Source organism: Sinohyriopsis cumingii, chromosome 14 (assembly GCF_028554795.1).
Source record: "Sinohyriopsis cumingii isolate HCF-2022 chromosome 14, ASM2855479v2, whole genome shotgun sequence".
In the NCBI taxonomy this organism is placed as follows: Eukaryota; Metazoa; Mollusca; class Bivalvia; order Unionida; family Unionidae; genus Sinohyriopsis; species Sinohyriopsis cumingii.
The window spans coordinates 19,813,554-19,839,968 of NC_142974.1; the positions used below are offsets into that span (position 1 = coordinate 19,813,554).

At 35.0% G+C, this 26,415-nt stretch overlaps 1 protein-coding gene across 1 annotated transcript in view; it reads right to left on the reverse strand.

Annotated features, from left to right (window-relative positions):
- Window positions 1–636: 636 nt before the first annotated feature.
- LOC149783376 (protein smoothened-like) overlaps window positions 637–26,415 on the reverse strand; it is a 75,558-nt gene continuing 49,779 nt past the window's right edge. The window contains exons 8-12 of the mRNA XM_089931606.1: window positions 25,677–25,785; window positions 24,058–24,252; window positions 17,739–17,875; window positions 14,387–14,524; window positions 637–9,797 (exon numbers count right to left, since the gene is read on the reverse strand). Of these exons, the coding sequence (XP_089787732.1) occupies window positions 8,251–9,797; window positions 14,387–14,524; window positions 17,739–17,875; window positions 24,058–24,252; window positions 25,677–25,785 (2,126 nt within the window). The 3' untranslated portion in view covers window positions 637–8,250. The remainder of the gene's footprint in view (window positions 9,798–14,386; window positions 14,525–17,738; window positions 17,876–24,057; window positions 24,253–25,676; window positions 25,786–26,415) is intronic.

Sequence of the window (26,415 nt, forward strand, 5' to 3'; positions counted from 1 at the left end):
GTATATCAATGTGAAGGACTTATTTTTGTGCTTCATACATAATGGCAGCTAGTAAATGAGCTACAGACAGAGGAGACAATGTAGAACAAGCACCTATACAATGGTTTCAGTTACTGCAGTTATTTTCAAAAAGAGAATTTATTATCAACTTAGATTCCTGCAGTTTATAGAATTGGTAATTAAATACATTTCAAGATGATAACTGAAAGTCAGTTCATGACTTGTTTGTACCTACCTTGTGTATGGTACATCAACCAGATAATTCATTTCTTTCTTAAAGGCTTAAAATAAAATGCTTGTACAAGCAAATATTTTATTACCAAATTACTGTAACGAATCTGATTTATCAAATAGCTTGGTTAATCATTAGGAATGTATCAATTAAAAAGGGGTTGTGGCTTGTGCATCATGTGTAGCTAGTTTTGGGGGTTCTTTATTTTCATGGTTTGGGGGGTCTTCATTTTCATGGTTTGGGGGGTCTTCATTTTCATGGTTTGGGGGGGTCTTTATTTTCATGGTTTGGAACAACAACATAACCTCATTAAATTGGTGTAACCACATCAGAGAGAGAGAGAGAGAGAATGATTTCAATTTGTCACAAATTGAGCAATCTCACAAATAAAAACATGTGATATATACCAAAAGTAGAATTTATTGGTAAAATACCATAAACTAAATAGTAATGAATGATGTTCTATGTATACAAGAATACCATAAACTAAATAGTGATGAATAATGTTCCATGTTTACAAGAACTGTTTCAACAGATGATAAATGCAGCTCTAGGGTTTGAAACATTTTATTTCCACTCTGATATTACAAAATAAAATTAAAATTACAAAATAAAAAGCTGTTGTACACAATCTCATTGCATTTTATAACCATGTAATTTATGTTAAAAATGAGCAGCACCAAAGGAGATGAACAACCTATTTAATTCATTTACAAAGGAAACATACAAACATCTTTGTTGTCAAAATTGGTATGCTTTGACGCTTGATTTATTTTCGCAATAAAATCTAGTAGAAAGCTTTTTGCAGTGTCATTAGTAATGATTAACACCAGTCCATCCTGCATAAAAAAGGTAAATTATAGCAAAACTTGTCCAGTACAGACCATTAACAAGATGGAGGAAAAGTGTTCCTAATTGTCGGGTTTCAGAGGATATATTTTGCCATTAACACTATATTGCTGATAGTGTTAGGGTCCTTAGTGCTCTTACCATATTTTCTTGAGAGTGATATGGACCTTACTGTTCTCACAGTATTTTACTTAAGAGTGATGTAGACCTTATTGTTATCTCATTATTTTACTTAGAGTGATGGGGACCTTATTGTTATCTCATTATTTTACTTAGAGTGATGGGGACCTTATTGATATCTCATTATTTTGCTTATAGTGATGGGTACCTTATTGATATCTCATTATTTTGCTTATAGTGATGGGGACCTTATTGTTATCTCATTATTTTACTTAGAATGATGGGGATCTTATTGATATCTCATTATTTTGCTTATAGTAGCGGGGACCTTATTGTTCTCACAGCACAAGATTTTATTGACAGTTATGGGTACCTTACTGTTCTAAGTATTTTACTGATAGTGATGGGGACCTTAATGTCCTCTGTGTTCTACTGCTAGTAGATATAAAATTACTGACAGATATGTGTTCTTACTTTAATAATGGTATATTATTGATGCTTATGGGTCCTGTCTGCTCATCAGTGTTTTTTTAAAAATTGTTTTTAATACAAAAATACCATTTGAATTTAACAAAACTAATGTCAATGGTACATTTTATGCCCACTGTAACAAATTATTTAGATGACACCATATTTCAGTCTCTGTAAATTTGACCTAATGACTGTCAAATTCATCACTGCCTTCCTGGTCTCAGATGTAAAACTTACACAAAGTCTGTGGCAATGGACTAGAGTTATTTTGTCAGAGCTGTTTTCCTTCAAAGATTCCCTATGTCCTTACTTTTCACTTTTTTAAACCCAAAACTCAAAAGGTATCTTCCTTGTCTCAAATGCAACCATCAGCAAAGTTAAGTCAAGGCATATGGTAAAGGACTTGCATAGTTTTGTAAAAATTGATTTTCTTTCTTTCTGTCCCTATGATATTGGCCTTTGACCTTTCAATCACAAAATAAATAGGTGTCTAACCTGCCTTGAATGCCAGCCATCCACAAACTGAGGTAAAAGAAGGCAGTAAAGGAACACAGATACTACGTAGAAAACAGTTTTCTTCTTGGACTTGCTGTGACTTTGACCCCAAAATCTATCTTATCTCAAACCCATGTCATTTACAGAAAAGTTTATACTGTGGAAATGATTTTCAAATTTTATTTTCAAATCCTGTGACCTGGACCACTGACCTTTTCACCCCACAATTAATAGGATTTCTCTCTGCCCCAAATTCAAGTGATTTGCATGGATTTTTAATGGTCTGAACTGAAGTTGTTATGCAGAAACAAAATGTGAAACTTACTGAAGGACATTACATACATAATACATTCTTCATTATAGTATGCAGATATAACCTTTTTCAGGCTTAGCAGTGGGAAAGAAGAATAATTTTAAAATAAAAGTTCAGTAATACATAGCAGTGAGTTGGAACAAATTAATACAGTTTTTATAAAGTAACACTTTTTACATTTTTCAAAATGCCAGAAATCATTTATAGGTGTAAGCATAATATGTAAAAAGAAAGCATATTCACCATTACAAACTTTAAAAGGAAAACTTAATATTAAGAAGTCTTGTACAGTTAGTATACAATGTTTATACGCGATTGTAAGGTGATTCCAATTGCAAGCAACAGAGACCCTGATCTGCCACCAATGCTGTGCTGATCTGGGTCTGTGTTGTTCTAATGACTACTTCTATCAAACTGCAAAGACCAAGATCAGCTAGCCCATAATGAGATGGCAGATCTGGGTCTGTGTTGTTATTATGATTACTTCTATCAAACTGCATAGACCAAGATCAGCTAGCCTATAATGTGATGGCAGATATGTTTTTTTTCTAAAGATTACTTCTATCAAACTCCATAGACCAAGATCAGCTAGTCTAAAATGGGATGGCAGATCTTGGTACATGTATGTGCAGTCTGCAGTTGAACTCAACTTATACTGTAACAGTTTTTGGAAAATGAGGTAGATATATCTTTGATGTGTATAACTATAATGGAGCAATATTTTTTAAAGAGTCTTTTCACATGTAATCATTTACCCTATGATTAAAAATATCAGGAAAAAATGTTTTATAAGCAACAGATTTATATATCGAGCGATAATCATTGAAAAATAACAGTTTAGGCAGTAAATTCATGTATCGAGAAGTGGACCTGTTGTTTCTACAGGGGAATCAGTGTTCACTGGTATCTTTAAATTTGTTATTTATAACAAATACAAAATCCACAGAAACTGGTGCCCATTGAAATCCACAGAAACGAGGGCCCCATGAAAAATACTTAACTGTATTTCAATGTACAAAGAAGATAGCATAAAAAAGAATTTGTGATACAAGTTTAGAATTGTTACATATTGACTCTGATTCCTCATGATTATTGTATTTATTATATGCAGTGTATTCCTTCATAATTGTAGGTATACATTTACCTGGCTTTTTACACTGCACGAACAATAAAAATTACCAGTACTTAAATTTATGGATGTGTGATAGATGGTCCTGTTATCTCCTACAATGGACCATTTACATTGGGTCTTTATCTTTTTTGGTTAGAAGTGGTGATTGGAAGACACAAATAAAGATGAACATTGATAGCCGCAAGTAAAGTGAATGACAGTTACTACTGAGATACCATTCCATTCCATAAGTGTTTGCATAGAATTACTGACATTTAAGTTGTTTCAGGTTTAAATTTCTTAACTTTTATTTGAAAATGCTCTTAGAATCCAGCGAAATGAAGTCAGATTCCACTTAGAATATTTAGCCTGCATTTATTCAAGGCATGATTGAAGACAATAAACATTTTTTTAAATTTACTGAATATCTTAGATGCTTTCAATATAAAATTGCAGACAATTACAATTTACTTTAGTAAATTTTGCACTTGGTTGCTGACAAAAAAAGGCATTCATTAGAAACATTAATATAAAAAATTGCGAATACTGATGGCCAGGATGGAAATGTAATACATAAAACAGGATGGAAATGTAATACATAAAACAGGATGAACATATATTGTGAAATATTTTAAATCTCATTTCATTCTATGGCCAGATGCCAATACAAATACTCTCCAAAAACAATAAATTTTAACTTTAAATGCTTAAGACTTACTTCTCTTTATCTCTTCACAAGCAAACAACTAAAAACTTGTTATAATAAAATGGTTCACTTTAATTTATACAAGTAATTACCTTTTATGTGGGGCCCCCAAGTGGCCGAGCGGTCTAAAGCGCTCACCGTTCCGGATCACTGCCATCTCACCTCTGTCTGCGTGGGTTCGAGTCCAAGGCTCGGCTAGCATGGGTATGTGGGAAAGCTTGCCAGTAGCTTCTCATGGGTTGGTGATTCTTCCCTGGGTTTTCCAGGGTTCTTCCTTCACCAGTTATACTGGCCGCCATGTATAGCCTATCTTGTGCTGAAAATGGCATTAAACCCTAGAACAACAACAAAAACCTTTTATGTGAAGTTGTACTGAAATAACTCTGGACAATGGAGGTAACCATTCAAAGTAGAATCATTTCCTCCTAGGATTAAAATTTGAGTTACATCCCTTGATACAGCCTGACTTGATTTTTCAAGGCCAAAAGGACAACAAACCTAAATGCAGAAAAGTACTAGCTGGTAGACATACAAGCCATTCTTATTAACAGAGAATAGAAAGCATGCCATTGTAATTTGTAAACAAAGTAGCTATTCCATACATTAGTACATTAATCTCACTCTCTCACACACAGACACACACACACAATAAATAAATCTATTCATTCCAGACCAAATGGGAAAGTTGTTGCAATTTGCATTCATTTACAATATAACTATAATTTTCAATTTTAAGTAGACCAAAATGACAATTTCTATCAAAAGTGATGTAGAGCAAGCGACTAAATTAAAATTTCGCAGAGTTATGTACACATTAATGTTGTTGTGTACTGATGAATCTGCACTTGTGCATTTAGTTTGAAATACAGCATAAAATCAGTTCTTTTGTTTCTTGTAGTGTATTTTGTTTATAAAGTTAAGCCTTAGGTAAAATAAAAAAATATAAAAGAGCACATAATAAAAAGGTTACTGTATTTGTATGGGAAAACATGAACTCGTTTTGTCGAATGGATATACTGCACTCCCAAGGTCATGGAGTATCCATCTGAAAAAACTCATTCATATTTTCCCATACAAATGCAGTAACCTGTAATCATTAGATATCTTTTGGTGAAGTGAATCTGGGCATCCAGTCAGGAAGAGTAGCAGTAACAACGTTTGCAAAATGACCATAATTATGGTCATAATGGACGTCATACCATTTTCATTTCAGATAAACTAGGCATCATAAGAATTATTTTCGTGAAAACCCCAAGTTGATAGGATCAAAAGCTGAAATATTCATCTGTGGTTATTGTCCTTCAAACAGTTCACAAGCCGATAATCTATAACAAATGACAACATCTGCACTTAATTTATAACGTACATCCCATTCACAATAAAAAAGTAGATGGCTTCCAGACTTAAGCGGCTTTGAATGTAACAATATTTTTTTCTTCAATTTTTAAATCCGTTCACATATGATACTACTTTTTGTGACTGATGGAGCTGACGGCAGTGTTTTTACAATATCATAAGTTTTCTATCTAACTGCATTAAATGTATAATTATGCCAATTTTTCTATATTTAAAAATATTTATTATATTGCCTAATGAAATACTCACATTCTGGACATAATACTGATACATTCAAAATGTGGACCAGTCCAATTTCTTGGATTGGTTATTTTGAAAAAAGGTGATCCCTTTCTCTTAATTAATCATTATATCTTTGTTTAAGGTTCATAGTCAGAGGAATATCAAATGCACAACAAAACAAATTAATGTATTTATGCATTATTCTCAACAACCACTTTTTCTGTTATAAGAAATAATTTTCTTGCTATGAATAGTAAAACCACAACACTGCATGCTTGCCAAGCTATACAAAAGCACATTAAAAACCTGAATACATCCAATCCATCACAACAAAGTTGACAATATATTTACGTCTACACCAGTTGTCCAGTATTACTTATGAGACACAGAAACACAAGAACTGGGTATGTAATAATACAACAATATGTATCAATAACATGTAAAGTTTAGTGAGAACAAAATACACTGCGGTGTACACAAGAACTTCATATATTTATACACTTTTATAAATTCACAGACACTATTAAATTGGAGAAAATTTTGGGATTTTTTTACCGATATAACTTTTTCATATGGTAAGTTTTATTACATTAGCGTTGATTATTCTTACACTTGACAATTATTCAAATATTCAAGCATTCAAGTGATGCAGATTTGGTCTGATGCACTGTCCTGCAGGTTGCAAGACTTGACGAATCAAAACTAAAACCATCTTGGTTCTGTGGTTAGCATGATGGACTCTCAAGTTTGAATCCGACCATTAACGCAATGCAGCTACCATGGTGTGCCCCTGGGAAAGAAACTTTACTCCAACTATCTTGGGACTCAATAACTTCTTACTTGTGTTGCTATGCCGTAAGACACTGAACAAAATGCAAATAAAATGTTCACAAAATGATAGCAATGATTCAAGTTCATATGTTGTTGACATGAAAAGCTTACAAAATACGTATTGAAAAACATACTTATCAAAGACTACATATCATGATATATATTGTATCTTGACATCACATCTTCGACATTTGTGCGTTATTCCACAAGTCTGTTATTTGAGGGTCATGTCAGTAAGACTTATGATCAAGTCCTAAGGGTTGGCAGGTCTGCATACTTCTTGTACAGAAACAATTCTTAAACAATATATCTAATGATACTTGTATAAAGGAAAACCCATTCCTGCAAGAAATATGGCAATGATATGCTCAACGATATCAGATGATGGCACATATAACATGGTTTCTAATAAGTTTCAAGAACTAAAATTAACCCTTGTTAACTACTTTCAAATTAAAATGAGCACAACTTAGATCTGACAAAGGTTGTTTTCAATGAGAATATTTTTAAAAAATCCCATTAACTTAAATATTTTACAAATAAAAAATGCAAGCTGATATCAGACAAACGCTCATAGTATTGAGTCATATTAATTAAGCATTCCTTTCAAAAAGTCACTAACAAAAACTAATAATAATAACAGAATTCTCAAAGAATTTTTTTAATCTAAAAGAATTTTTCAATAAAACTAAAAACATGTCATTCAACATTTCATTATCAACATGTCATTCAACATTTCATTATCAACATGTCATTATCAACATGTCATTCAACATTTCATTATCAATAACTAAATCTGGCATTATTATATATCATTACATGTATAAAAGATCATGAGATTCATCTGAGGGAAGAAAAATAAGATTAATCTCAGCTCCTGAAAAAATGTTTAAAAAAGAAAAGACATCTGTGAATCATGTATTACAATACATTAATGCACATGTAGTAAACTAAAACATAATTCAGAATGAAGGTCAGTAACAATGGATGCATAGCACTTTAGTGTTAGTGCGGAGAAAATTTATAAAGTAACATTTTCCCTTTTTCTCTGACTTATATAAAATCACATCAGGATTCATCCGAAGCATCCTTAGAAAAGATGTAATATTTAAACATTTATTAGTTTTATTAGCCTTGACATGGACATCTGAATATTTTAAAAAGTTGGTGAATATGAACATGTAAAATTTTCTGTAACAAATTATAAAAAACACTAAATTGATAAAAAGGTAGTTTGTTGTCATTAATGATAATACTATTAGAGATTTTCCAGCAATTCTTTTCTCAACACAAATTAGACAGTTAAAACCTCTGACACACATTACCACTTAAGGATGAAACAATGATGAAGAATGCATTTTGTCAAAACTAACATCTTATACATGTTTAGTCTCTTCTGAGCAAATTAATAAAGCTTTCTGAAATTTTTTATTATTCTGCCTGTAAAGACTCACCGAAAACAAGAATTGCTCTGTACATTTAAAATCAGTACCTAACTATTATTTTATATTCTTAAACAAGTCTAAGGACAGTCTAATGGGTAATTAGTATTGTAATGAGGACACCTCTGTAAAGTCATCTTCTTCTTCATCTGTCTCCTCATTTTCATAAGCCACAAGATCTAGAATTGTCTCCCCTTGTAAGCCTGGTATCAATGCATTATGAAAGGTAAAATTTGAGAAATCAAAACTATCTGAAGCATTGGTTTTGGATTTACCTCCCTTCTTCTTTATAGCTGGGCTGTTTTTACTGGATGCTGGTCCATTCTGACGATCAGAATATATAAGAGATCTATCTGACCTGCTGGTTAACAGTGGATATGTGTTTATGGTTATCCTTGGTTCATTTGGATAATCTGGTTGCATTTCTTCCAATGCATCATCGCTTAATTCAATCCTAGGCTCACCAAACTGAGAGTCAGGTGTATTGGTTTGCACCCTTGGACTGGCTTGTCTATCAAACTCCTGATTATGTCGAGAATAACTAGTTTTTGAATCAACCCTATTTTCTGTTAATAGCCGACTACTATGACTAGACCCAGACCCAATGCGACTGGAACTAGATCCTGTGTAAGTTCCTCTACTCGAATGACTAGAGGCAGAACCCACCTTTTGTTTGTTGTCCGAATTTACAACTATTCCTTTTCTATCCCTTTTCTTTCCAGCTGAACCAAGCCGCTCAGTGTCCTGCGGGTGATGGACAGCACCGTTTTTTGAAGCTGCCCCAGTCTTGCATGCTTCCTGGGTCTTGCTCCCATGACTTGATGCAGAACCTTGTCTTGTTTGTCGTAAGTCTTGTCTACTCCCTTTACTGGAAAATGAGCCCCACTGACTTGTATCATGGCTGTTTCTACCACCATTTCCACGTTGTGAAATGCTACCCAACTGTGTGTTTGCCACTTTCTGATTATTCTTTGTCCCAGCAATATCAATTGATCCTTCCTCCTGACACTCGGAATGAGAATTGATTGTTCTGCTTCCACCAATTTCAATCTGATCATCATCCTCATGATAAAAACTTGTCTCTGTCATTTCCAATTTGACTTCCCGGCGTCTCCCTCTTCTTATACTTCCATGCTGTGATGAGTTATCTCCCATGGCTTGGAGAGCTGGTAAGAAGCTACTTGCAGTAAACAAACTATAATTGGGCATTACTGGCTCAGGAAATATTGATGAGTCCATGCTATCATCATGAGTTGTCACAGAATCTGACAGAATTTGTGAAGACAGTGAATTTCCTTCCATGGCAGATTGTTCAATTGCAGCAACTGCACCAACGTTTTGAATAGAAACATCACTTGCTCCAGATGTTGCACTTCCATGGCGACGACGACGGTTTCTTACTCCATGCCGCTTCTTCTTTACATGATGTAAAGCCTGCATAGCACTTGAAATTGGCTGAAATACAGGTTGTATTGCATTTCGCCTCATCCTCCTTTTCTTCTTTCTCTTCCTTCTTTGTCTTCTCCTCAGCTCCATTTCAAGTAATTCCTTATCCAAATCATTCAGTTTGCGGCTCATTGCAGATTCTATAGATTCCCTGTGAGAACCTTTGGATAGCTTTGACAGGTAGGATGCCAAAGATGCTATGTCTGAAATCAAAGAATTAAGAGTACTGATGGATATGAGGTTTCAAGTGTACCAGTTTATGTAAGAGTAGATGGGAACAAACCTCCAGTAATACCGCTAATTGACGATTTTTTTATTATCCAAACAATACAGCTCTAAATAATCTTTATATTTTTCAAACTATTCTTTACTCTATATGGCATAACAGAATTTACATTAATATTTTAAACATTATTAATGGACTTGTGGTGATTTTGTTTAACAAAAATTAACATCAGTGGAATAAGATCCAGGGGAGATAACTATTACTATGGTTAACCCATTCATAACAACAATGGGCAATGTCTGTCAAGAGATGAAAAATTGTGGAATCTGTTGTTGGAATATACACCAACTCGATGTGTTATGTGATTTGCCTTTGATGGAGCATACCAATTATGTTATGACAGCAACGGTTTTTCTGATTGTGACTTTCTTTCATTCTGCTGCCATATTCCATGTTCATGAAAGTAGTTCAGAGTATAATTCTCAAAGGTGACAAATTACTTCTGCGATTTCTTTTTCAACTTGACAGAAAAGGCAGATGATGTTCCAACTGAGTTGCCTCCCTTGATGGATAAAACTGACATGCTAGGCCAGTGGATAAATAACTTGTCAATGATTTTAGTAAGACCACCAAGTTATTATTCATAACACAAACTATGCTTGGTAAAAGAAAATGGACATTAAGCTATATGAATGGATGGACTGAAATCCCAATAAGCCAAAAATATCATCATACATTGGGTGGGGAGAGTGATGAATGATGACTACAAGTGAAGCTAGTGGTTACAGTAGATAAGCATATCAAAGATTTGATACAGAGAGCAAAATACGCAGTAACATTTAATAGATACCCAGTAAAATGTAATAGACACCCAGTAAAATGTAGTCAATAAGATACCCAGTAAAATGTAATAGACACCCAGTAAAATGTAGTCAATAAGATACCCAGTAAAATGTAGTGGGGAGGGGGTAAAACTAATTTTAATTATGCAATACTTACCTATAGCTATTGTTTACCTTACGGTTTCATGCCCCAAAAATGTGCCATCCATTTGATGTGTATACATCCTTGATTAGAGTGGAGAATTGTAAGCATGGCACAATTTCTTGTGCCTTGTCCTTGGTATGTTATATGCAAAAGAAGCACAGATAGTTCATCGTTCATCTTTTTCACAGATGACTATTACATCAGGATATCTGAGCAGGGTGGGAGAAGGGTATTTGACAATAGCTATGGGTAAGTATGGCATAAATAAAATTAGTTTTACCGGAAACTAAATATAAAATGATTTTGATACTAAGCGTTCCAACTCCTGGATTTAAACAAAGTAATCCGAAGTCCTTGGAAAAACCAAAACCGGAAGGAAAAGGTTACAATATAAGGATTTGGGAAATAAAATGAATGGTTAATGTAACACCATCGAGATAATTACTGTAGAGTTCAGGACGCAAACAGGCTAATTTATTTCTGGTGTTTGGCACACATCAGATCAATGTCCTTGAAAAAGATGAGATATCTGTGCTTGTTCTGCACAAAACATACCAAGAACAAGACGAGTTGCATGAGGAACTGCTTCATACTAACAATTCTTTATTCTAATGGTGTATTTTTTTGGCATCAAAAAGAAAGCTAAACAATAGCTATTGGTAAGCTATTGCTGCTATTAAATTTAGTATTTTAAAAATCTGTTATGGACATTATAGCTCACTTGCTACTATTGTATTGCTTTCCTTTTCTGTGTTGCCAAGTTCCTAGTCTGAGCTAAATTAATGCCTCATCCAATTACTAACTGATAGTACAGAATTGAAAAGAACATGGTCCTTGTCTGACTCTTTAGTCATAATCAGCATATGGAACATATTTTACCCAGAACTAAGACTAAAGGACATCAAATTAGGGTGGGAGATGGGTATCTTTGTAATAGTATCAGGTAAGTATTTACAAGTTTTATCTCCACCCCAATTTTTTTTAAAAGCAGTAATACATTATATCATGTTGTCCAACCTTTCTGATGCCATGGGCCACTGAAAAATGTTTTTCTTGAAGCCGAGGGATGCAGCAGGAAACTGAAAAGCAACAACTTTATTGCTGCTTGAGCTCTGGTGGGTCATTTAAAATCAACCCATGGGTCGCAGGTTGGACGGTACTGCATTACATGCTACTACTCGATTGCTGAATTTGCCAATCAGAAGGAAGGCTGAAGACCTCAAACAAAAACTGGTATAAAAAAATAAAGAAACTTGCACGTTTGTAAGGAGTGTTCATAGCTGTAAGCTGGTAGATGGCTTAGCCACATGTTGGGCTATCACAACTGGAGCCAACAAGTAAATACCTTGTTCCTGGTATGCCAAAGATTGAAGATAAAATGAGGAAAATGCTGCATAAGACAGGTAGGTATCAACCTGACCCATGTTCCCCAACTGACATGTCCACTTGTTTCACTGGCATTTCCAATCTGGTCACAACTGCTTGGAGCCTGGTGATAAGTGGCCAAATCCTGGTCATCTGTCAAAGACCTATCCAGAGCAAAAGATCTGACATGAACCCATCTGAGTGAGATTGCTGCTCTTCACTGTTGTCAGAAAGGTTGTTGTTGTAGGGTTTAACACCATTTTTCAGCACATGATAGGCTATACATGGCGGCCAGAATTAAAGGTGGAGGAAGAACCCGGGAAAACCCCGGAAAGAACCATCGACCCATGAGAAGCTACTGGCAAGCTTTCTCACATACCCACATTGGCTGAATCCGAGACTCGAACCCACACAGACAGAGGCGAGATGGCAGTGATCTGTAACGGAGAACGCTTTAGACCTCTCAGCCACTTGGGGCCCCTTGTCAGGAAGGTGTGACATTCTTATATCAGTTGCCAGAAAAGTAATGCAATGCAGTGGTAGCAGGTAATGTATCAACAATATTACAGTGGCTTCCCTTTTGAACAAACCCACACTAGTGGGTACCCACTTTTCACAGCCAGAATCCCTTGGCACTGACAAGTTTTTATTCGAAAGTACCCCTCAAAAACAGCCACCCCTCTAATGTGACCAGCGGCCAGCATATTAGTACAACAGTGTAAAGTTTAGCCCTCACAAGCTGCCACATTTTATTTTAATACATGTCCAGAACCAATATTTTGAATTCATATGATAAGGTATGTTATCTAATTATCTCTACTGATGTGTTTCCAGATGTCAGACTTCATTACTGAAGTTGGCTAACTTACACTATAACATGTACCACAAAGGAAATGGGCTCAACAATGATGTGACTGAGTTTCTGGGCTTCAAACAGCTGTTGAGTTCTTCTCTTTGATGATAATGACTGGACATAATTGTCAAGATCATAGCATGGTAAACAAATGCTAAATATAGGTTTTGTGGGTTAACACACAAAGAAAAATTCATCTTCAACAAAACAGTACACATATCACTTCTATAATAGACAAGGCATTTCACCTACCCTACAAAAGTTTTGTCTGCATAATTCAATTGCAGTAATGTACAATTAGCAAGATAGGAATAAATGGTCTTATGTTACGTGTTTAGGCTCTAATAAACAGCAACAAAAGAATGAGTGAAAACAATGAGCTTTGAAAAATTTAACAAATCATTTATTTCCCTGGATAAACACTGTAAAAATGAAAAAATAAGAACTTACGGTTTTAAGAATCAAATGCAAAAATAATCCACAAATTAAAATTTTGAAGTCCTAGTAATGAAATGTTCTAATGAAATTTGAGTTCGAGTGCCAATGAAAAATCCAAAATGGAAGGCGATGACGTATACTGTAGTCAGTATTGTGCTATTGTGTCTACAGTTCTTTGTTGATTCACAAATAATGATATTTCGATATTTGAATTTCCGAATAAAATTTAAATAAATTTCTTTGTCCAAGAATTCTGTATGAACACTCAAATATTTCCATCAAAAAGAATTGATCTTTTAGAATCCAAATAATCTGAATAAAAATTAAAATTCAACTCCAAACTGGTAATAAACAAACACTTTTCCAGTGTCCAAGGTAAAAGCCCAAACTGAGAAATATCTCTCTAAACATCACCAATAAATCTAACTACTGCATAATTTTGGAAAACACAGAATTGTGAAATAGGGCTGTTTACTATCAAAAGTCACATACTCCCAGTATGACCTCGATAAAAACCAATCATTTTACTCCAAGAATAAAATAAAAATATAAAGTTGTTTACTTGTCCCAGGGATCATATAACTAAATCTGGTTTCACTATAGACAAATGATTTTAATATTAAATTTATAATCTGCTACAAAAATTGACATATGACAAATCACTGCAATACAGGATTGGGGATGGTTAAGAGGTTAAAAATACCAATAATTATCTGTTAAAATTCCAAAAGTACACATTTTGCCAAAAAAATGTTCTAGGTATAGGAGCCTTAAAGTTTTCTTCTTAGAATCACAGCTCTTACTGAAGTATGCGTGAAGTAAAGGCCCCATTGTTATGCCTTTTCTATACTAGTTAATAAAGCAAATACTACTCTAGATGGATAATTAAAATCAAGTTACAATTAGCATGGAAAAATTAGAACCTGAGTCCGAGTAACGTCGTAATGTTCCAGCTATTGGGTGCATCATCCCACCTCGACGTCGTACTAGTTTTGGCATGGCAGCATGAAATGTTGACGACACTGAGTGGGAACTTGCACTGTTCATGTCAAACTTCATGCCTAAAATGCAAAATATTGGAAATTAATCATACACAAATCACAAAGGAGAAGGATCAAATATGGCGTAAATTCTCTCAAACAGCTTAAATGATATTTTAATAACAAACAATACTGGGATCAAATAACTCACTGATTAACTGACTGACTTGGGGACAGATATAAGAAAAAACAAAACATTTCCAAATATGTAGCCAAACCTGGTCTGGCAACCATTTGTGTATAGTATACTTTGTGGGTCTCAATTATACATGGCTTGGTAAAAAGTTACATTTCTGAAGGAATTAGCTTTGTGAATTTGGACATAAATTCTTCCATTTTCATTGAGGTGGAAACCATTAAAATTGGTACCCTATTAAAAAAAGTGAATTCACCGTACGTGATTTTTTTTTTATAGGGTTTAATACATTCTGGATAAAAGCAGTTTTTATATCATCACAAAATGACTCGTTTTATTGGGCAGTGAGAACATGTACTCCATAACTGGTTTTGTAGCCCTTTGAGTTAATTATAGGTGGGATGTACACAGCTTTGTCTACCATGAACAGTGAGAACATGTGCTCCACATCTGATCTTGACAACCACTTGAGTTAATTACTGTGTTTCCCTTTACCCTCAGCTGTGCTTCAGAACCCCTCAAATTTTTAACCTGTCCCCTCCCTTTTTGATAAAAAAAGATGTTTGTTTTCTACTAGTCTGATACCCAGTTCTGACACCAAGGGGATTTTTGACTCCCAATCTTGCACTCCTAGGGAATACACTGGATAGGTGGACTGTGTACATCTCTATCTTCCATGGACAGTGAGAACATGTACTCTACACTTGGCTTGGCCAACCCCTTGTGTTAATTATGAGTTGGCTGTGTACAACCCTATCTGTCATATATGAGGAGAACATGTACTCTACACTTGGCTTAGCCAACCCTTCAAGTTAATTATAGGTGGGCTGTGTGCAGCCCTATCTATCAAGTATGGTGAGAACGTGTACTCTACAGTTGGTTTTATCAACCCCTTGAGTTAACTGCAGGTGGGCTGTGTACAGTTATCACTTGGTTCTGCCAACACTGGAGTTAATTATGGCATGTATCAGGTAAGTGTTTTGAAAATTGATGGTGGTTATCTAATTCTGTTAAACTATCATGGGCATGAAGATCTAGCAACTCTCTGAGTGAAAGGTTTATTGTAATTTTCACCATTAGCAGATCTGACATTTAGAGGAACTGACATGGCAGAAGTTTTCAGGCAAATTCTCATAGGTTTTCAAAAATGTTTTGGATGATGTATTTGAGGAATGTATGGTTGTGACCATTTCTTTAAATAGTTAATACAGTTGCTTTTATTTTTTACTGAGATTTTCATATCATATTCAATGCCAATTTAACAGAGATTTTCAGATCATATTCAATGCCAATTAACTGGAGATTTTCATACCATATTCCTTACAACATACCATATGCCATGCCAATTTAATAGATTTTCATACCATATTACATGCCAATTTAATAGAGATTTTCATATCATATTCTATATTCTATGCCAATTTAAGAGATTTTCATGCCATATTTCACTGCAATATAATATTGATTTTCATACAATATTCCATTCCAATTTAATGGAGATTTTTATAACATGTTCCATTCCAATTTAATGGCAATTTTCATACAATATTCCATACCTATTTAATGGCAATTTTCATACAATATTCCATACCTATTTAATGGCAATTTTCATACAATATTCCATACCTATTTAATGGCAATTTTCATACAATATTCCATACCTATTTAATGGCAATTTTCATACAATATTCCATACCTATTTAATGGCAATTTTCATACAATATTCCATACCTATTTAATGGCAATTTTCATACAATATTCCATACCTATTTAATGGCAATTTTCATACAATATTCCATACCTATTTAATGGCAATTTTCATACAATATTCCATTCCAATTTAATGGCAATTTTCATACAATATTCCATACCTATTTAATGGCAATTTTCATACAATATCCCATACCAATTTAATGTCAGTTTTCATACAATATTCCATACCTATTTAATGGCAATTTTCATACAATATTCCATACCAATTTAATGGAGGAGTACAAGTTCAAACTGTCATGGAATAAGGCAAGAAAATAATTCGGTTTTGCATAAAATGAGGACAGCGTTAACTAGAGTAGCTTGTTTTTATTACCTTGACATATATGAAACTGGTGGATGGGGAAGTGTAGGTCGACCAGACTGAAACTGGTAGAGGGGGAGGTGTAGGTGAACCAGACTGAAAATGGTGGGAGGCATTGTTGTGCCAAACTGGTGGAGGGTGAAGTTGAGCCAGTATGAATCTGGGAAGTTGAGCTAAAGTGGAACTGTGATATTTTGGGGTTTTTTGTCCAATGGAAGTTTATCCAGTGTGGGTCGGAACTATATTTTGTTTAGTTTCTTTTTATACAACATATCGGTTACATGAACCGTCATCATTATCATTGGTAATTTCAGCACTGTGTTGTCATCATCTCAATCCTCATCATTATCATTATATATATATATATTATTCTTTTGTGAATGTATGTAGGGTGGGTGCGAGAGTCGGGTACTGCAAAGATTGTTTCATTTATTATTTTTGTGCCATCATCTTATCATACAATACACAAGTCTTGTCATTCACACACATTGTGTTTGTGTTATTCATTTAGTCCAAAGCCCACTCGGTTTCAATTCTGTTACACAAACAAGAGATATAGTCCATATTTTATCTCTTGCAATATCTCATGGTACATTGTGCTAAGGCATTGTATATATGGTATTTATTCAGATTTAAAGTTGTTGAATTGGCTCTGAAATGTATCCATTCCCTGATGGAATCATTGCATGCATCATCAATGTATGATTTGCTGAGAAATGTAGGAAATGCCAAAACTTTTGGTACTGTACCCCAAGCAACAGCCTGGAGAATCTTTGTTAAAAGGAATACTGGATCCACTACTTTGATGAAATAATCAGACCTAGTTTTTCCCCATGGTGTGTAGTATCCTCTTAGATCAATACACCAATCAATGTTGCATGACTGAAGATACAACAGTATCTGAGATATCGCTGATGCCTACTACTATAATGACAACAACCAAGGTAAGACAAAAATCAGGTCACTGCTGTATTTTGAAAGATTTTCTTCACATAAATATTATGATAAAAATAATAAATACATACCCAGAGGGTCATCATGGGTGCTTCCAAAGCTGATTGAAAGGCGTCCATTGTTCATCTCCTGTCGTCTTTCAAAAGCTTTTGCAATCAGTTTGTGTTTCTTCATCTTCACAGGTTTGCTAGATGGTATTCTAAAGGCTCTGAAATTATGTAAATTTTGTATGATGGCAGAATCTGAAGACCACTTTGAGTCTGTTGTAAATTAAAAAATGTATCTTTTCACATAATTAGAAGTCCATTAATGCTCACTATGAGTCTGTTGTGTGTGTGTATCATTTATATTTTGAACACAGCTTTAACAATTTTTCAACCATATGGTTACGATTTCTGCAGTGTGGCAGTTTATTGTGATGTCTAGCACTGGGTCATCATGTAGCATGATGTCCCACCCAGTTACATTATCCTGATACCAGGCTGACCAGTCCTAACACTAACCTCTTAACACTGAGCAGCAAGCAAGGCAGCTGTTAGTATCATTTTTTAAAGTCTTTGGTTTGACTTGGCCAGGGTTCGAACCTGCGACCTCCTGCATTCAAATCTGCTGTAAATTATAAATTGTATGTGATCACAGAATTACAAGTCCATTAATGTTCACGATGAGTATGTTGTAAATTCTATAACACATACAAACTGTATAAATTCTGGGGGCTTTGTTGCCAATATTTCAAATGATGAATGGTGTGTTGAATAGGAGGCATCATGTGGACACTGACACTTTGATCAAGGTATGTGATCTTGAATGAAAATTGTACAGAAACCATTATTTTCTTAATGACATGCCAAGGCCATGACCTCTAATCTTTTCACCCCTGAATCGATAGGTTTCTTTATTAGCCCAAGTGAAATTTTTCCAGAAAGTTTGGTCAAGCATCAAAACCATAGAACAAATGTGATTCTACAAAACCCAATACTTTTTTAACCACAGTAAATATAGGCTTTGACCTTTTGACCCCAAAATTAACAGGCCTCTTCCATATCTCAACTGCAACTAGGTTAAACTATGTGGTATAGAATCAAAGTTAATAAAAATAATTTTCTTCTTTAAGTTAGTGACCATGACCTTTTCCCTTAAAATCAATAGGTTTATACAATCATAATGTATACCTCATCCACAGCACTGGTCAAGCAGAGATGCTGCCAGGATTTTAACTAAAGGCTGGAGCTCCCCTTTGTCACAAAAATAATGGGGTAAGTAGAAAAAAGGAGGGGGAGGAGGAAACAGTAATAATTCATTATTTACCCAACACTACAATATCCATCTCTCTCTCCTCTTGCTCCACTCTGTTAGAGCTCTACTGACATCAGACTCTTTTAATGGTGTCGACTCTATAAGTACCAATCTGATGATTGTTTCTGAGGTTAATATGTGCTTTATTTACACAGAAATATTGTCCTGTGCTTGCTGAGATATCCCTTTCACAGTATGCTGTCTGAAGGGGCATACACATAGCTAGAACAAACTGAGCAACTGTTCTTTATGATTGTTGTGTACAATTTCCTCAGCTCCTAGGTATTGTACTTCAGTCTCCAAAAAAACATTTTTCATTAACATAAGCTCTGCCAAAGTTGTACTTTCTAAGTTCAGTGACCATTACGCAGATTTCCTATGTATTCCATAATGCTACATTAGGGTTTTAAATCCATCAGTACTATGGTGAACTTTTTAAACTGAGATATTTTGATCAAATAAATATTTTACTTTTTAATTTCATTTTAGACTCTTATCAATTTATCTTAAACCTTATAGGACTATAAAGTTTCATGGAACAAGATCCCACACATCTAAATTATTTGAGAAATGACAATTGCACACTACTTTTAAATTGTCTGTATTTTAATCAGGCTTGGTATTCTGCTTATTCTACATTTAATTTTGAAATCCTGCAGAAAGTGGGTTGGCCCGCATGCTGTCTGTTTTTGTCCATCCAGCATTTACCTCAGACTCATATTCAAAATCATAATTGGGTTCAAATTCACTCAGTGTAATCTTTATTACCACTTTCCCAGCTCCAATAATTTGATATTGTAGATAACTTTAAAAATGACTGTCATTGTCACTATCATCAACCATTATTTACCAAACTAAATCATCATTTGATGATGAACCGCACTGGGAATCAACCATTTTGGTCTTCTAAGTAGCATGGATTTTAAGCACACATCTATAAAAACTTCCTTGAAACTATAACAGAATGCTTGTTCCAGAGCCCAATATGCCAATCAAATTTAGTTTAACAAATATTCATGTCAAGCTAAAGATCCCAGATGTGTAAACAGTTGCCTACCTGAAAAGAGACAGATGCCACAAGCACTTTCAGGGTTAACATTTAAATAAAAATTGTATACTGCTCAGAGTACATTTTTATATCAGTGAATTTAATTTGTTGGAGTTCTTGCACATCATAGCTTTCCAAGTGCACAAATTCATAATTTATTTTAGCTACTCCCTCATTCATGTGTCCAGGTAGCATCCCTGGTGACGGTACATGGTTGAGAAATGCACTTTTTGTGAAGCAACCATTTTTTCCCCAGTGACAGCAGCTTTGACCTTTGACCTCTTACCCAAAGTATACACAAATCAACAAAGTTTATTATAGATCTATGATGCAGAATTAATATTATTGGAGAGAACACATTTTCTTCTTTCAGGGTCGTTGACCTTGACCGTTTACCTTTTGTTCCCCAGATCATTAAGCTTTGAGTAAAGACTTCAAAAAAGCACTGAAAGTAGACTGAGGATTGAAAAAGGGGTGGGATGTTTGGGGCTGAACTCAGAGTTTGAACTTTTTCAACTAAATAAAGTTGATTTTTCTCAAATTTCAACACAATTCTTTTTCCATACATTGTATGAAATAGATAAAAACATCTACAGACTTAATGAACAATGAATATGTGACGCTCACTTTAACACATTAACCCCTAGCGACAAGTTAACATGGCAGGAGGTAGTAGCCTACTGCCAAGCTCTGTAGTGTCATGGTCATGCATGATGCACTAAAGTGGGTGGTATTATACAATGGTAGACAGATGTAGCTCTACAATGATACCAAATAATCTGGGGGGCCCCGAGTGGCCGAGTGGTCTAAAGTGTTCTTCGTTACGGATCACTGCCATCTCACCTCTGTCTGCGGCGGTTCGAGTCTAAGATTCAGCCAATGTGGGCATGTGAGAAAGCTTGCCAGTAGCTTCCCGTGGGTCGGTGGTTCTTTCCGGGGTTTTCCGGGTTCTTCCTCCACCATTAATACTGGCCGCCATGTATAGCCTATCGTGCAGAAAACTGGCGTTAAACCCCACAACAACAACAATCAAATAATCTGGAATATCTATTTGCACTACAAAATATAGAGGGAAAAACCTCATTTTTTGGACCTGATTTTTTTCTACCCCAAATTCGCCCGTGGTCGGAATCCGATTTTGTGTCCGGATTTTAGACTTTTTGGTCTCAGATCTAAGGCAAACTGGTATGAATGTCAAGCAGACAGATGAACCTTTGCAAAAAGTAGGACAAGATGGGCATTTGGAATAAAGAGTGGTCTCGATACAAAAATAATCGTTCCGTTTAGCAACCAAAAACAAAAAAAAAAAAAAGAAAAAAAAAGAACTCCAACTTTCATCCTTCTGCTCATGCATGAGCCAAATGGCCAATGAAAAATGATGTTTCTAACACAACTAGATAGTATGTTATTGAAAGATCACCTGGGATTTGGTGTTTTCGGATCAATTCAGAAATAGCTTTCAAAATATGTTTCCTAATCGAATTTCAGACAAAAATGACAAAAAAATCCAGGGGTTAATGTGTTAACCTCCTTGGTAGAAAAAGTAAGATTTCCCTCTGGCTGACATCATATGGTCATAATTGTGCTGATGTACATTCAAAAACTACTACCTACATACATACTGGAACATGGACAAATAGACAGAAATGTGGCAATTGAAAATTCATAATTTTCAGAGATAATGCAGAATTCTTACATCACTGCTTACCTCAAGTGCAAGCCAGCCACAAAGTTTGGTCAAGCTCTCTGATTTCTCACATCATTGCTCACCTCAAATGCAAGCTAGCCATAAGGTTTTGTCCAGGTCTCAGACTCACACCACTGCTCACCTCAAGTGCAAGCTGGCCACAAACTTTGGCCCAGGTTTCTGAATTCTTATATAGCTGCTCACTTCAAGTTCAAGCTGGCCACAAACTTTGGCCCAGGTCTCTGAATTCTTATATAGCTGCTCACTTCAAGTTCAAGCTGGCCACAAACTTTGGCCCAGGTCTCTGAATTCTTATATAGCTGCTCACTTCAAAAGCAAGCTGGCCTCAAACTTTGGGCCAGGTCTCTGAATTCTTATATAGCTGCTCACTTCAAAAGCAAGCTGGCCTCAAACTTTGGGCCAGGTCTCTGAATTCTTATATAGCTGCTCACTTCAAGTGCAAGCTGGCCACAAACTTTGGCCCAGGTCTCTGAATTCTTATATAGCTGCTCACTTCAAGTGCATGCTGGCCACAAACTTTGGCCCAGGTCTCTGAATTCTTATATAGCTGCTCACTTCAAGTGCAAGCTGGCCACAAACTTTGGCCCAGGTCTCTGAATTCTTATATAGCTGCTCACTTCAAGTGCATGCTGGCCACAAACTTTGGTCCAGGTCTCTGAATTCTTATATGGCTGCTTACTTCAAGTGCAAGCTGGCCACAAACTTTGGTCCAGGTCTCTGAATTCTTATATGGCTGCTTACTTCAAGTGCAAGCTGGCCACAAACTTTGGCCTAGGTCTCTGAATTCTTATATAGCTGCTTACTTCAAGAGCAAGCTGGCCACAAACTATGGTTAAGGTTTCTGATGCAGAACTAATGCTATTGTGGAGAAACTAATTTTCATCTTTCAGTTGCAGTGATCTTGACCTTTTATCTTTTGACCCTAACTGAATTAAGCTTTTCTTCCAAATGCAAGTTTCATCCAGGTATGTGGCATTTTCCTTCCTTCGGTCACAGTTTCCTTACCCAATGAACAAGCCATCTAAAATGTTTGCTGAAGAACTCAAGTTAATATGTAAAAACGAAATTGGTAACAAATGGACAGCCTGATGGTCAACATCTTAACGGGCATATAGAAAGGAAGCATCTAAATCTGCCAGTATATTATTAAATCTGCCAATATACTCAAGAATTTGATGTGGCCATACCTGTCAGTAATTTTGTTCAGCTTTTTTCAGATGATTTGCTTTTGTTGAAGGCATAAACTTCACAAGAAAGTATCAGTAGATAATGGGAAATTATCTACAAAAATTATATATAAGAAGAAAATATATTCTTCAATTCAGCATTTTGAAGCAAATGTATGATATACTTTAACTGGAACATGATTCATACTTGTCTTTTCATTTATAGCTTAGAAGTTTCTGTTTCTTCTTATGCTAATTTGAATATAAGATACACATGTACTAAGAGGTTAGTTTTCATGCCGAGTTACTTCTGAAAGCAGAATGTCACAAAATTTGGACAGCTTGCTGCCCTGCTTACTTTAGCATAGGTGTGACCTACAAATCACACATTCTGCTGACAGTAGCATCAACACTAGTTAATGTTTTTTTAAATGCTTTTCAATATCATCAAAGTCCCAACCCAAGAAACAAGAGCTATCATACTGGGATTGAAAATCAAGAGGCTTTGCCCATTTATGTCCTTACAATCCCTGACCCTCATTCAAGGAAAAGGTGATCAGAACAATCTCAAGTTCTCAGCTGATGCTTTTCCGTTAAGCCTTTGGTCATGAACTCTTGAAATGATAGGGATCATATTTGGACTTTAGAACCAGTAATCTCTGCCATTCAGTACTACTCTCATTCTGACTATCATACAAGACAGAGGTCATATGTAGATGTTGAACAAGAGCATTAGTCCCAAACTCTTGTAAGGATAGTTGTCATATTCGACTCCAGCATCTGGAGGCTCTGCCCTTCCATATTCCCTACTCTTCTTCGTATACAAGATCAAGGTCAGTTGAAGATCCTGTTTAAGTTTATAGTTGAAGTTTATTTGTATGGCCACAGGTCCAAAACCCTAGGAGGGATTGCTCTCATAACTGGATTGTACAATCAGTAAGCCTATCCTGTCTTATACAATCACCTGTCTAACCCTCGTGCAATATCAGAGTTATTACCTGTCTAACCCTCAAAGTCAAAGTGATCTGAAAATCTTGGTAAATTTTTCATTATTTTTTTTGTTCGCATGTCATAAGTCCCAAACTCTGGGAGGAACAGGGCAGAAATGGAATATTAAATGTCATTTCCAATGATAATCTATGCAAAGGGGAATAAATATATGTAATACATACTTCCTTAAGAATCTTTCCCAAGCATCTAGTGAGGACCAGGTCCATGCCCACGAGCTCATTGAGATTCCAGATCCGAAGTAAACAAAGATGTGGAACAAAACTGCAACCACACTGGGCCGATCTTCCATCTGACAGTGTCCAGTAGACATTGTGTAATTTGATTTGATATAATCCACTGCCTCTCTGGCTTGACAACTGCAAAAAAACATTTTTATCATATACTCATATTAACATTTAAGGCAAGTTTAAATAAATTTTATAACAATGTCACAAGGCAAGTTTAAATAAATTAAGTACTTATAACAATGTCACAAGGCAAGTTTAAATAAATTAAGTACTTATAACAATGTCACAAGGCAAGTTTAAATAAGTACTTACAACAATGTCACAAGGCAAGTTTAAATAAATTAAGTACTTATAACAATGTCACAAGGCAAGTTTAAATAAATTTGCTACTCAAAACAATGTCATAGGGCAAGTTTAGATAAATCTGGAATCACAACAATGTCATAGGGCAAGTTTAGATAAATCTGGAATCACAACAATGTCATAGGGCAAGTTGAAATTAATTTAACAATCACAACAATGGCATAGGTCAAGTTGAAATAAATCTGGCACTCACAATAATGTCATAGGGCAAGTTGAAACAAAAATCTGGCACTCATAACTATGTCTGTGAAGTAAATTCTGACTCCACTCTTTTAAAACTGTCTGAGCAAAAAACCACCTCAATTCCTGCTCAGGTTTTTAATTAATCTTCAACTTTGCACCAAGAAATACAAATTTTAGATTATATAATTACTTGCCAGAAGCTATTTATACTAGCAAAATTGTAATTGTAATTACAGATTCTTAAATAAGCTTTTTCATTTTGGAATAGAGTTTAATTTTAAAAAATTCTTCTCAGTCTGCTTTTATAATGTACTTAATTATGGTAGTTAGCAAAAGAGTAAATTAATAATTTATAAATAATGATAAATATAAATAAGAGCAAGGTTACTGTAGAACAAATGTAAATAATTGTTCTCTTCATTTATTTTTGTTTGTATACATTACTGTGATTGTAATAAATTACATTTTCTTTTTTCCTTAAATTCACGGAACAAGGATTGAATCTAGTGATCCTAAAATTAATGGAATTTGGATTGATTCTAAAGGTCCTTAAATTTATGGAATGAGGACTGAGTGAGCCACCGCAGGACTTTTCCATCTGGAGTCATTTGCTTGTAATCACAAACTTTTCAAACAAAAGGCATGGATTATGAAGCAATGAACAAGTATTTTATTTTAAGGTAGTGACCAAAATCATTTTAATATGATTTGGTTGGTTTGTAAATGTGTACAAGTTTTAGACTTTTGATCGATCCCCTTAAGGTGGAGTTGAGGAAGTTGAATTTGGTTGGGAGATTAAGCAAAGGTGGAGATCAATGTATTGGGATGTGTAGGTATACTTAAAAATTCCTCTTAATCATTTACTGATTCTGTTAAACAAATACCCCTTTCAACACACACATGCACATACACACCTCAAATGAAGATGGAAAAGTAACAATGGCTCTGTTATCTGAAATACTACATATAGAAATTGCAAAACAATGCAAGCAAAGCTCCATACTTACTACAGATAGTTCCTGAAACTGATCTCCCAGGAACTCTCACGAAGAAATGTATACAGGTGTACAATGAATGTGATTCCCACAAAGACAATACCAAGGATGATGAAGATGACTATTAACAAGAAAAATATAAAATAAATACTCAGTAAAATATGTCTATCTACATATAAAAAATCAATCAATAATATTTAAGAAATAGGAATACTGATTAAATATAATCAAAATCCTAAAAAAGATCAAAGTCTCTGTATAAGAATCAACTGCCTACTAAGTACAGTTCCTGAATATTTCTTACATCTCTCTATATGGAGGTAATGCATTTCATTTTTGCAGTTATCAGTCATGGAAAAACAACTGAACTATCTGGCTACCTCACTAAAAATTAACAAGAGAAAATGTCTTCCAAAAAATCCAAACAGCTCTGTTACCCAGATGTTTCAGAAAATAGTGTGGATCCTGTCTAGCTTTGCTATTCACAGATTACAGATGTTTGAGAGTCATGATGGTTTGGATTCCCATGTAGCTTTGCTACTCAGATATCACTGATGCTTGAGAGTCACAAAGGCTTGGATTCCCATTTATCTTTGCTATTCAGAGATTACAAATGTTTGAGAGTCACAATGGTATGGATTCCCATGTAGCTTTGCTACTCAGAGATCACTGATGCCTGAGAGTCACAATGGCTTGGATTCCCATTTATCTCTACAATCCAGTATCTTAAAGGTCTAGATATGTTTATCTT